The 14,508-nt window shown below is 41.7% G+C and overlaps 1 protein-coding gene across 1 annotated transcript in view; it reads left to right on the top strand.

Annotated features, from left to right (window-relative positions):
• The window catches only part of plxna1a (plexin A1a), a 194,522-nt gene that overhangs the window by 116,657 nt on the left and 63,357 nt on the right, over positions 1–14,508 (top strand). The window contains exon 10 of the mRNA XM_028409537.1: positions 13,084–13,284. Within this exon, the coding sequence (XP_028265338.1) occupies positions 13,084–13,284 (201 nt within the window). The remainder of the gene's footprint in view (positions 1–13,083; positions 13,285–14,508) is intronic.

The raw sequence follows: 14,508 nt of genomic DNA, 5'->3' as shown, positions 1-14,508 counted from the left end.
GTGTGTGTGTGTGATTATTGTATCTACATTGAGACATGCCGGCTGACTGAAGAAGTGTGTGTGTGTGTGTGTGTGTGTTTGTGTGTGTGTGTTTTGCTAGTGTACAAATGCAATGCAAGAAAAAAAAAGAGGATGGGGAAGGGAGGGAAGAGAACACTTGACTCCACACAACCCGTCATCACATGTTACACCCTTCTGTAAACACACCAGGCAGACGTCCAACCTCATCTCATTTGGACAGCCACACCAATTCTTTCCTTTTTTTTTTCTACTCCTCTTCTTCTTGGTGCAGGCGTTGCCATGGTTACAAGACACTTTGAATGTCAGGAAAGGGGTTTGTTGAATTTTGATAGGCGCACATGCTCGTGCCACATCTCTACATCCTTCCGGTGGATTACTGTTATTATTAACAGGGCAGTCAGTGAAGAGAGATGCGAGTGTTTGGATGTATCCCCCATGTACCGTATCCCACCCCTCCCCTCCGTCGTTGAACAGGTAACATTTAGAAATGCTGCATGGTGCTCACTCGAGCCAACAGCAGCAGTTTTGCCGTCGTATGTTTATCTCTTCTATCCTTGATTTTGTTCCAATTTGCCAGTTCGTAGCACGTGCTAAAAGCAATATTGCCCATCGCAAAAGTTTCCCCCCTGTGTCATTAGCAGTCAGTTGCCAAAGTGATTGAATTCACACTACACTGGTTATCTTCCCAAAGGCATTTGTCATATTTCTTGAAGCTGACTTCACTTCATATCTGATCAAATTCATAGCAGCTGTATATCTGCGCCAAAAGGTAAATCCCCCCCACCCCCCAAAATTCTTTATTTTTATGTGTGTGTGAACAGATAACTACTAATGTATAATTTTCATCTCTTCTTAAAGTAAGTATAATTCTCTGCTGTCACTTCCTGGATTTGTAAATATATATAAATCAGCTGTGTTGTGACAGCAGATAAACAGAGAAGCACATTAGGGGCGACCAGGCAGAAAATTGCCAGAGTCGGAGAAACACTTGAGAAGACCATCAACAGAAATGCATATAAACACAAACAATGAGAGAAACAAACACCAGTACAAACAAAACAGAGAGGCAAACAAATTTGCTCTGCTCCAATAAATCCCAGCATCGTGCTGGTAGAGCCGACTGGGCAGGGCCCGGCACTGGGCCCGGGGGCTGCTTCAAATGACTTCATTTAGATTCAAGGAAATAGGAAAAAAATAACACAATAATAAAAAGAAAACTAGCAGAAAAGAAGTAATAGCAAAACAGGTTTGCATTTCTTTTCCTGTCTACGAGCTTATCCCCGTAGCCGCTTATTGATTGCAGATTGCCTGCTTGTTAATTAAGCCGTTCATTCATTTTACATGTGGATGCTTTTCACTCAGGATATTTCATGTCCCACAAATGAATTAATGCAGCACATGATTGACAGCAGAGGCAGAAAATAGATGCTAAATAACATCCCCCGATGGGAGCTCCGACAGGAAGCGACTTACTTTACTTTCTTAGTGCGTGTGTGTGAGTTTCATCCTAAGTCATGATCTTAGGATGGGGCCAGTAATGGATGGTGCTCTGATATTGCCTTCAGGTTATTGTAAATGTAGCAGAAAAGCACTAACAAACATATCATAGGAGGCAAAACACAGAGTAAATGCTGTTGTATTGATTATAACGTCTAATTAGTCCTCAAGAATTTACAGGTATCGCGTTATTTGTGCTCGTAAAGATAAATTGATGGTGGCTGTGATTATTCCCAAATTTGTAAAGCCTTCCCTTAAGGATTATAAACTCATTTGCATCAGGTTGGTAGACTATGATATGCCGTTGATCTTTAGCCTGGATTTCATTTGTCTACCCATTACCTGAAGAAGTCTTTTCCAACCCTGTCTTTCATCGGAATAATGGGTTTTACAATTGTATTTGTTCTCTTTGTCAAATCAATGCTTATATGAATCCAAATTTTGTAACATTCGGATATGCATCCTTCAAAGAGTTTATTGTCATGTGCTCAGTAAGGAAACCGGTTTCCCTGTACAATAAAATTCTTCCTTTGCTTTCCAAACTGAATGAAATGTTTAAGGTGTAATACAAATAGAATGTTTTAACAAAACAAGCAATAAACATAAAAAAGTATAAGTGAATAAATGTGCTTTTTCAAAAGACATAGTCTGGGTGTGTGCTCCACAGACGGCAGGCATAGCCACTGACGAACACCGCAGTGGTTGTAAAATGGAACGGTCTAGTCTGTGGAAGGTTTCCTGCTCAGCGCCATGCTGTGTTCATGTTGCCTAGCAACCTGTAGTTGATATTTACATTAAAAAATGTATCTTCAACTGTTCAATGTATGGAGTCTGCAATGCAATGCAGCCCTCACCGGCACGCCATTAACCCTGTGGTATGTTAAGAGGAGGATCCACCCGATGTGTCTTCCATTACCAGAAAAAAGAGGGACGCAGCTTTGGCCTTGTAGCAATGCAAATATAATCTTGCTCCTCCTTTATTCATTACTCGTCTCTTACTCTCTGCCCGTATGTTGCTTTTAGCACTGAGGCTTCTTGAAGGAGCTGTCTCTGCACTCTTGGTCTCCATGTGAACATCATTATCTCTAACTTGTTGACAGATTTAAAAAAGTAAATAAAACCCATTCTGAAAACTTTAATCATAAGCAGAAACTTCAGAGTGAAAATTTAGTATTTGGCATTTTGGACCAATAGTGCAATAGGTTTGTGAGACTTTCTGAACATCTGTGTCAAGTGTTTGTTTTTGTGTCGGCAGCCAAGATAGTTGAGGTGTTTTCTTTTTTACCATTTATTCTTAATATTTGAGGAAAGTGCAGCTTCCAGTGGATGTTTATTGGAGGTCTGATGTAAGACGATGCCTGAGTCAAAGTGAAGTCATCTGAATCTGTCGGGAAAAGTGCACATTATGAGGCAGAGTGTGTGTATGCATCAGCTGCTCTAAAACCGTCTAGTTAACTGTCGAGGCACTGACCTTTTAGTATGTGAAAGTGCAACGCATGGACTCCCAGTGTGATCTTTCTGTTTCTTTCTGACTTTATTTCTTTCTTCTCTCCGCCTTTCCCCTCTCTTCCTGACCTCCTTGCACTCAGTATATACAGTAGGTCCATGATGCATTGCTGTTGCACCGGGGTGGGGGGGTGAACCAGGGGCTTTGTAGCCTGGCCTCATTGATAATCATTAGCAGGCTGTTTTAAGCTCCAGATGTACAGAAGGGGAATATAGATATGTGGATCAGTGTTAGCCTTCGTGCCACTAATTAGAGGATGCATCACCATGATGAGTGAGTTGGTCAGGTGGTCATATGTTTCTGTCAAGTGACCGTACTGCGGCACACAACACAGATGCAGGCACGCCTGCATGCTGCTGCACACATATGACCCCTCTACACATGTATTCCCATTCACTGCGTGAAGACAGCCATACATCTCGCCAGCCATCATACTAGTTTCCCTTTTTGATCTCTAGCCCACTGAGCTCTTTCCTCTTGTTCACCCACTCCCTCATTCCCTCAACAAGTCAATTAGCAGAAGCCAGACACCCTCTCTCTTTGTCTCTTGGCTAAGGGTGTCAGAGTTACATCTGTCCCCCCATTGTTTCTGGTTGCTGGAGCTCAGGCTGGTACCGCCGCTCAGAGTTGCCCAGCTCGGAGGCTCTGAAGCTGGCACTGGCATCGAGCAAGCTTCCCTTCTCCCCCACGGGTCTCTGTCTGGCTCGGGGAGCAGCCTGCCACCGATAGACTGAGTGTGTGTGTGTGTGTGTGTGTGTGTGTGTGTGTGTGTGTGTGTACACGTGTTAATTATTCAAAGTGTATTAAAGCTTAAAGATGCATCTCCAGATGCCTCTCTGATCGTTGGCGTGTTTAATGGAGAGAGACAGATGAGATGAGAAGGGAAAGGTGGAGCATCCACAATAAAACATTAGGGGAGGGGTGCGGCTGTGGCCTAGTTGTAAAGGAAAAGCAAGCTTGCTAGCACTACCAGATCTACATTAATAAAACTGCGCCCACAAACAAAAAAAACACAAAAAACACAGTATAAATATAAATACACTTCTCTTCACAAAGGTTTCTCTTTAAGGTTTTTCTTCAGTTAATGAATCACCACATTAACACTATTTTTTGTACAATATCTCATACACTAAACATGAAAGAAATGAGAACATGCCTTGGATGAGAGGGTGTGGGGGATGGAATAGATGTTTAACCATTCAGGAGATGAAAGGATACTGGAGGGTCATGACACCACTCGTGCCTTGTGTCTTAGCATCTCCTGAATAATTGCATGCGGTTTAGCCAATGCTAATCTTTTCTGGAAGCCACACTTTTAATAGTGCCATAGCATACATAAATAAGCAACCAATTATTTTCTCATAGCCTCTGATTGCGACATGTACACATCAGGTCCGATTTAGTTTTCTTTGTCTGATAAATCCGTAAATAAAATATTCAGTAAGAACAGTGGAGCAGCATTTGTGACTGTATTTTTTTCTGTGTTGTTTTCCCGTGTTGTTTGTCTCATCTGACCTTACTTCTGCCTCATGCCAAAGGCTTAATGAGCCTCACTCTGCTGTTGCTCTGAAGGCACACAAGTAATCACATGTGGGAAATTGGTTTTGAAAGACTTCTGATGGTGCTCACTGTCTCAGTGGGTAAATTTAATGGCCATCAAACTGTTGAATGGTGCATTGAGGAGGAGGAGGAGAAGAGCAAGTAACAAATATATTTGTTTCTCTTTAGACGATTGTTCAATGCAAACAGGTGGTTTTCTCCAATGCAATACGATATATTTATAAAAGTCCTTTTTAAGGAAAACCTAAAACTCATCATTTAACTCAACTCATCTGTTAAAAGACTTTTAATCAGTTTTCATGACTAGTTAATAGCATCGTCTACCTCCCAGGAACTAGGTTCACTTCAGTAACAAAGGCACTATGTATAAGCAGTCTTTTCATCAGTCCTGCAGTATTTATATAGTTCTTTCATTTTGTGTTGGTGTCTGCTGTATATTTGTCTGGTTAGTTTGATTGTTAAAAGGGTTTGTAACTGTGTGCATGTCTTCAAGTGTGGTGCTTTACCTTTGCAATGGAAAGAAAAGATTAAAAATGATATATGAGGTTATACAATCAACCTAAAAGAGCAAGCACAACAAAATAATGAAGGCATAATAAAGCCACCATGTTGCCTGTATTCACACATTTATTTGAGCATAAGCATTTCAGCTCATAAAAACATGAAGCCTTTTTCTTTGTCTTTACCCCTCAACCCGCCTCACTTTTCATATCCCCTATAGTAAAGGGCTGAGAAGAGTGGGTGGACACTCCAAAAGGCTTCCAACACAGTTCAAAGTATCTTTTATTGAAGATAGAGCTCCTAGCCTGGTGCCTGGTGGGGTTCCTGCCCTCCTTCCACCTGAGACTGCGACTGAGGAGCTCGGTTCATTTGAGCAAAATAGATGAAAAGTTTTCTTGTTGAAATGAAGCACAGGGGATGAGTCACAAATCTAGAATAAAAGATGAAACAGGTCTTACAAAGAGGAACGATGGCTTTCAAAAGTTTTTCCTGGCCCCAGTGAATTTGCATACTAGATGCTGCTCTATCTTTTGTTATGAAGTTTGCTGTGGCATCTGTCTCTTAAACTTTTTCGACCTAGGACCTATAGCAAACTAGCAGAGGGAAATAAAGTCATGACGGGAAAGTTGGTACATTTATCACCGCCTTTTACTCTGACCTTGAAAGGTTGGCTGAATCTTAGATGGGTCACAGAAATTTCTTATTATTCACTGGGTCATGGTCTAAAATGGGTTGCGTGTCTGTATTTGGTTGGTTCCCACGTGAAAAGAAGCACTTTGTCATTTTCCGCTCATGAGATGAACCAAAAATTCATCAAATTTTGTTCCTGCAGGCTGAAAAAAAAGAGAACACAGAGCCGTACTTAGTGAGTTCATCCTGAGCAGCTTCTTGTTATCTGTCATGTATCCACCGTGTCACCCTCAGAAGTACACACACACACACACACACTCTCACAAACAGATTGTGTATTTTTAGAGGCTACTATTGATCCACTAGCTGATGCTTATCGTCTACATCCTGCTCTTTGACCATACAGACCCGATAGCATCCAGATAGACACACAATCACACTTGGTCATCAGAGATAACGCACAGTGCACTGCTATTCTAATGGAGATGTGTGATGAAGAGCTCCGTACAGTCAGGAGAGTGGAGGTCTGTTCCCAGTAGACACTGTATCTTTTTTGCAGTTTGATTGTTATCTAGGAGTTGGACAGAATGTCTAAAATACCTTTAGAAAATGTTCTTGTATTAGTTCGAATGCTTCGGAGTTGATTTTATTTCTTATTCATCCCTTCCAATACAAATCATTGTTAGCTCTTTTTTGTATTAGTTACCCCCCTCAACAAATCAGGATTCAGCTTACACATACCAACTAGGAAAAGTTACTTTTTTGCATTATTGTTGTTGGGCAGCATAGTGATGCAATGGTTCCTGGTTCAAAGAATCTGGTTGGGGAGTTGGCACATTCTGCCCATGCTTATGGAGGTACTCCGGCTTACATACCAAAGACGTGCATGTTAGGTAAATCAGGGACTCTGGTTGTCTCTTTATGTTAGCCCTGTGATAGACTGGCGTCGTGTCTGGCACATACCCCGCCTTCTGCCCTTTGACAGCTCCAACCCCAATAGAAAATGGATGGATGGACATCATGGTGGCAGTGGTATCATGTATTGTTAGGGTCTAGCTGGTGAACACATTGGAGCAGCTTAAGACACATCCTTTTTATGAGGTGGCAGATAACCAAAAGAGAGCTAAAATAGATAAAAGATAAATATAGGCCTCACATTCATTGGGTGACTACAATGACTAAAATCCACCTCAGCAGACAGACAGCAGTCTCATAAAACTGTGTTTATGCCAACCTTCAATTTTAAAGACTAAGAAGTCCTACAGTTCTGCACATACTCATGTAAACCACTGTCTATGACTCATACACAAATCCACATATCATACATTATTATCCTGTAGCACTAAAGCCCACAAGAGCATTGCAGTGCATCGGCTCTTCTGATAGATATTACTTTATGTGTGCCCTTCGTTTGACCTTTCCTCTTGAGGTTTTACATAAAGAAATGTACAGCATGCAGCAGATACACGTAGCCTTCAGGGACCTGTCTCATTGCACGGTATGTTTTGTGAAACAGCAGATGTATACATTGATAAAGCTCTCTCCATTTTGACCTGAGTTCATTTGCTGCAGGGATTATAAAAGTTTTATACACATATATTATTGCACTCCTTGCCATACGTGCAAAGAGCTTGGCAACAGGATCACTAAGACAAATTGTACAGATGCAGGTAATGATGGTAGACTTCATACAGCTTCTCTTCATATCCATTACCTAATTGTTTGTACAGAGACTACAAATTTAGTGGGTATGTGAACATCTGTGCAGGAAAAAAAACCTCTGGGGGCAGTCTATCCTCAGCGGGTTCACAAGCTAACACTCACAAATGGATAAGAATACAGGAGGAGATGGTGAAAAAGAAGCATCAAAAACGAGAAATAAAAAGATGAAGAGCTTCATAAATACAGCCTTATGAACTCTCTCTTTGTGTTGGTTGAATTGTGAGATCTACTGGGATTACTAGCATGATCCATTGCACATCTGGTGCGTGAGTGTGTTACTTTCTGTTAGATTTATTCTCTAAGGATATAAACTATATTAGTGTCAAAAACAGACATTGCTCAACAGATGACTACTCCTCTCTCTCTCTCCTGGGATATGTGGTCATCATATCAGGTCCTTTTCTTTTGTTGTGTGTGTGGTGTGTGTGTGTATGCTGGTTGGTGGGCTTTCGCCCGCCTCCTTTCTGATACGGTTCATTGGACTGTAACGTTAATCCATTGGGACCCTCCACATTGTGGTGACCCCTCCCAACACTCGCACACATAGACAAACACACACAGGCTCCCTCATCCATCATACTCAAGAGGTTGTCTGCGCCTCGGTTAGGTGGCCTCATTGGTGACAGCCTCAGGCCAATCAGGGCTCTCGCCTTGTCTGTGACATCACTGTAAATATAATGTCCCTACACTGATAAGAAAAAAGGCAATTTTGTGGAGAATATGAAGTAAGCTTAATATATGATTGCTGTAGGTGTATCAGAGCTAAATATGAACAAATCTTCTCTTCATGATAGTGTTTCCAAAGCAACAGGATGCTTAAAAGTCTCCAGACCTTCTCTTGCCTATGTAACATGTGCATCCTTGTCCTTCTCTGTCCCTCTGTCCTCTGTTGGGTTGGCCTGCTCAGTGTTCCACTTTAGCCATGAAACATCACCCTGCAGCAGGCAGTGAAGCAGATAGGATGAGGCCGGCAGTGTAAGGAAAGGTAAAGGGGGGAGAGAAAGAGATAAGGGAGGCTGCAGAGGAAAGAAAAGTCAATATGAAAATGCAGCAGAGCATCCTAGACAGCTGGAGTTCATGACTGCAGGCATCATCGTGGTTAAATAAACTGCAACACAGGTAGAAAACCACAGCTAGGATCAGATGGCAGGAAGAGAGAGCAGAAGAGGAAACTGAGGGTGAGACAGGAAGAGTAAATGAAGTCAAGGTGAGGCCGATGAAAACTTTCTGTGATCATACAATTATGAGAAACATAATAAGATGTAACACATGCCTGTCTGAACCATTTGTTTGCAGTCATATAGCAAACACTGACATCTTGAGGAATCTATAGTATCAACCCAAACCCTGCAGTAACCTAACATAATGGATGTCTAAGAAATATTATCACTGTTAATACAGCAGTGTCTGACTTATCAGTGCAAATGAGGCCTTAGGCTAATACTTAGCAACCTAGCAACCACATAAACTCACACACACCCACATCCATATATATAGCCTACGAGAAAAGGCTGATTGCCAGCGACTCCTTAAGTACACACGTGAGTGTGTTTATGTGCCCATAAGTGTTCTGATTTTGTATTTTATGCTAAAATAATCAGGATGTTTGAATGTTATTATAACCAAGTTGTTGTTGGATATCACCAGAAAACTGTGAAACCTGATCATAATGAGGCAATAGTTAAACTGACTAACCTTTTAATTGTATTAATTTAGGACATAATAAACTGGCAAGAGAAGGTTATGAAGGCCTACAAATGCTAGAAGCAGCTGACACAAGCCTAGTAGAGATTTCACGCTGGTTGTACAAAAGACGAACTCAGACCATTTTTTTGTTGTTGTTGTTGTTACGGCTTACCTTTCCGTCTTTGATCACACTTTCTGTGTTTTTGGCCCCAAGGCTACCGTAAAACATTCAGACCTAAGCACAAGCTGACTGCACAGAGCCAGAGGGCAAGATTTCACTTTGGATTCCTGTGTGTGTGTGTGTGTGAGACAGAGAGAGAGAAGGGGACAGAAATGGTGCAGGGTGTATTTTTTTGGGCATATCTATCCAGATCTAACACAGGTTCGTGCGTGTATATATTACTTGTCTGGAAATTAGTTTGGATAAATGCAAGCGGGGTGTGTGTGTGACTCCCATGCTGCAGAGCTCCACCCCTGCTGCGCTCCGTTGGGAACATGACCTCCTCGACTCTCATCCTCCACTTTAATAAACGAGTGTATGGCTCCCAAGACCTCGCCTCGCCTCCTCACCTCCTCCCCTCCTTCCTTCTTGCTTCACCTCTCTTCACCCTTTCTTATCCAGTGGTTTATCGCTACTCGTCCTCTGCTCATCCCTGAGTTACAGTGCAGTAAATTTAGATCTCAACCAAGCATTTTCTCTATGATGTGCTGAGAAAGTATCCAGTATAGCCATTACTGGAGAGCTGTGTGACTAAAGTTCGTTCTGGAAAGAAAGTCGGCAAAAAAAAGGTTCACAAACAAGGCGACAATGAAAGAGAAAAAGTAGAGAATGGAAAAAAAGATCAAGTGTGAGCGACAGGAAGAAAGAAAAGAAAGGAGAGAAAGAGAAGGATCAGAGGAATCCCCCAGGTAAAGAGATTGTTGTGTCTCATTATGTAGAACTGCTCCACTATCTGATGCAGACTCAGCTCTGACACCTGTCACCACTCCTAATGAAACAGCTCCCACAATCCTCTGCTGCTGAATCTTTTGTTCGCTCGCTCCCTCCCTCCTTTGTGTGTGTGTTTCCCTCTCTTTTTCCTTTATGGGTTTGTGCAACTGTGTGTCTTTGTACTCTATATGAAGGGCCCTATGTGCCTCTGCATATGTGTGTGTGTGTATGTGTGTGTATTATCCTGTTCCTCAGAGGAATGTCACACTGTGCTTTTTTATTCTGACTCTGATGCATCAGTAATAAGGAACAGAGTGTGTGTGTGTGTGTGTGTGTGTTGAAGCAACAGGGTAGCAGGGAGGCACAGATGTGAAGTGGTATCAGTGTGTGTTTGTGTGTGTGTGAGTGCACTTGGCTGGATTTCTGTGCACAATCGAAGCAGAACCTGATTGTGGTCATGATAACGTTAACAATGACCATGTCAGGGTGTCACTCTTTCCTTTTTGCTTTCTTTTTTAGTCCAGTTTGACCATTTTATTGCAGGCTAGAAGCAGTTCATTAACAGTCTGTCACCATCTATAAATACTTTACATTTTAGCTGTCAGCCTCACTAATTGTCAGCCTGCTTCAGTGGGCTCGCTGGCATTGATTTGATCTCTTCACTTTCCTTATTTCTTTCTCCTCCTCCTCCTCCTCTTCCTTCTCTGGGAAGAACACACTGTTCATCCTGTTCAGCCTCCTGTTGACCAGCCTTTTTTATTGCCCAACTGTGCTCATAATGTGGACCAAGAGATGCTATGAAAGTTATTGTATGGAAGAAAATTAAGTTAGGTCATAAAGTAATGTGGTAATGCCCTTGGTGGCCTTCATCCATCCATCCATCCATTCTCTTCTGTCGCACGGCTGTGTAGCATACATAGCATTTCCTCGAAATGTCAACTATTAGAAGGCTGACTCACACAGTCCAGCCCCCAAATACAGTTGTGTCATTGTGTAATGTGCATTCCAACTAAGCATAATATAGATTTATACCCCTTTAATTAAAAAAAATAAAATCTCTATTGAGAAATAAAGGGCAGAAACTATAGTTTTAAAATCATCATGCTGTATTTATTTATGGCAGAACCAAACAAGGCTTTGCACTAAAATGTGACTATAAACACTACTTATCAAAGAGAGGGGATGACAAATAAAGGCCTGCCTTTAATAAGGCCTCTAGATAATGGGACATAACTGAACGCTGCAGCAGACAGTGAGGTTGATTCTGTGTATTGGTCTCAAAAACATTCAGCTAAAAGCAGCTAAAATGCTGTGTTGTTTGTAAAAATTCAGATTAGACATTGCAATTTCATTTATTGTTCATATTGTATACTGCATTTGTGAAGGATGTCATCTGGCTTTTATCCTAATTTCTATATTATTAAAATGTAGAAGGTCTCAGTTTTATTCTATTTGGCACCACAATCAGGGATAATTGCAGCAATCTGCTTAGTGTGAACACCCTTTTACACATAATATTTAACTACATAGAAGAAAAAATAATAATACATTGTTCAACCCATGTCCACATGTCACACCATCCTTTCCCATACAGCCTGTATGAGGATCAGAAGAGCCAGAAAAAACCCTCTCTCCACACTGTCTGCACCCTCTCTGCCTTCCCCAGGCCAATCTGCAAGTCATTACCACCATTCCATCAGACAGCACCTCAGCACAGAGCAAACTCATATTGAGATTACTCTACAGAGTATATGAGGCTGCTGGTTTCAGTTTAACTTCAGCTATTCATCCCTGATTAAATACAATGCATCTCCCACTGATTTATCATTGTGGGTATAAACGTTTGCTGTCCTAATAGGAAAATTATGGTTTGCTTGATGGTGCTTAAAGTGGAATGTGATTTAATTCTAGTTTGCTGTTTGTATGGCTTTTTATGATTACTGCATCTCCAGATGAATATCAAACACACGTTGGTGGATACGACTGGTTCAGCATTAATTACAGACTTTATGGTATCGCTAAGGCACTTACACTTCTGAGTATGCATTAACAAGGTGCAGCTTATTAAGGAGGACTTAATATTATTTACAACAGGCAATATTTTTTAGCATTTTAAAAGAATACTTCATCAGTTAAATCACTCCAATATACTAACACTAAAAAGGTTCAGTGCTCCCTTGAAAGTAGCTGTGAGCTTTGTTGTAAAACCAGCATGCTGACTGAGGTAAGAAGTAAATGAAGTAACCCTGACACATGAATAAGATGTAACTATCTCATTCATTTAAGAAGATACAAACAGTCGGAGGGCACGTGCGCTGATATAACATGGACTGCAGCTGAAAGACATTTTAATTTGCTTCAATTAACATGGTACCAAACTACTGTTCTAGCCAAATATTTATTGATTCAAGAAGCACTGACCCCTCATCTAATCCGTTAGGCTGTAGCTGCTTTACAGTGTTAGCACTGTCTGCTGTGTTCCTAAGAGACACTGCCTCAGGCTCTTTTTTTTGAGGGGGGGGGGGGGTTATGCAGAAAGAACTAAAATATCCTTTGGTGGATTCTTTTAGGCAAAAAAAAAAAAAAAAACATGCCTAACAAGCCTTGTTAATATGTGCATGGTTTTATCCCAAAATGGCACATTCTTTTTGTTACAGCCACATTTAGCATTGTTTCACAAATAAGGGAAGAGTTAATGCTTTAATTTGTAGGTGTTTTTCAGAACAAAGGATGCTAGAACTCAGTGTGATTGGAGGCTCTTGTAAAGAAAATGAAAAGGACTCATAATGATGGACATAAGGGACTTCTGTTCAACCATACCACCAAAATGCTTCTAATTATGACTCGATAAGCAGAATAAAAATGACTTTTATTGTATCTTGTATTCTGTGGATGTATGTCTTTCTCTCACTCTGGCTTTTCAGCAGCTTGTCCGGAACATTATGTGCTCCCATTCTCGCATACCACTGAGATCTCCTCCTGTCTTTCATTTCTCATTCTCTTTATTCTTTCTTTTTCTTCTCTCCAGGAGTGTCCTCAGATCCTTCCCTCCACCCAGATCTACATCCCCGCTGGAGTCATGAGGCCCATCACCCTGCTGGCTCAGAACTTGCCGCAGCCTCAGTCAGGACAGAGAAACTACGAGTGCATCTTCCACATCCAGGGCAACACGCACAACGTCCCAGCTCTGAGGTTCAACAGCACCAGCATACAGTGTCAGAAGACCATGGTGAGAATGAAATAAGTACAGCAGCTTACACTTGTGTCACCATTAGGAGGCTTTACAGATGGTTGGTTACATGGTTGGGCCGGCATGCTGGAGCAGTTTAAAGTCAGACATATGTGGCCACAGGGACTGACTGCTGAAAGCCCCTCTCTGCTGATTCCTGCCTCTTAGGCTTCAGTCAACCTGTCATCGTTAATAGGGAGCGACCATTTCTGCAATGTTAATTTCCTCACCTCCAATCAGGCCATGAGGCAGAGGGGGGGAGGATCTTTAATGACACCAATTACGACTTAACTTAACGAGACATACGATTAACATGCAAGGCGCACACCGCAGCTCGCTTACAGTCGTAGCTCCAATAGTGCGTCCTCACATTTTTAAAGGCAGCTGGGGCAAATGTGCAGATCTGTCAGCCTCACGCGGGTACCTTTTTTCCCTCCTGTCACACCCTTGTCAGGTGCTCCGGGGTCATTTCACTGACTTCTGCACCACCACCGACAGGCTCTGAAAACACATTGCTGCTTTGCGACCCCTTGCTGTTTTTGAACTCTACTCCAGTCGCACACTTTCTCCCCTACAAAGGGAAAGATTGAACTTCAACACTCTAATCCTGGAAGTCTTTCTGCCTCTGATGTTGGTCTGTGACACACACAAAAAAAAGTCAAATAGTCCGGGGGCATATTATTATTGAAGTTGATATCCAGATCGTAATGATGGCTCCTACAGTTCTTTTGTGCTTTGGAAAGGTAATTTGTGTCTCTGTAATTGCTTCATGCAAGTGAGTTTTCTTTTTAGATTTGACTGCTCGGGTTGTTATTACTGTTTTTTTTGCAGATTTATCGTCAATGACCCGACTACTTGAAAGCCTATTGAATAGAGAACGAGCCTCAAAAATAGTAATTGCTGTACATCAAGTTGAATGTGAATAACTTATTTAAAGTTCAGACACATTTATTCTTAAATTACTTTGAGTCCTGACTTTCACCATTGGCGTTACACCGCCAGCTCCAGCCAATAGACAAATGTTCTGCTTCAGCACTCCAGCTGAGATTTTTTTTTCTATATCCCATAACTCCACAACACAAACTCCAGGAAATAACAGTGTGCAGTTTGCATCCCCTGTGTTGGATACACTCAAATACATTCATTACTACACCACTGCTACTACTGCTGAGAGCTGCTGATGCTGGAGGACAGACGCCTTTCTCAGCAAAACTCTGATTCTCT

This window comes from Parambassis ranga, chromosome 7 (assembly GCF_900634625.1).
Source record: "Parambassis ranga chromosome 7, fParRan2.1, whole genome shotgun sequence".
NCBI lineage: Eukaryota > Metazoa > Chordata > Actinopteri > Ambassidae > Parambassis > Parambassis ranga.
This window is presented reverse-complemented; position numbering and strand designations above follow the sequence as displayed.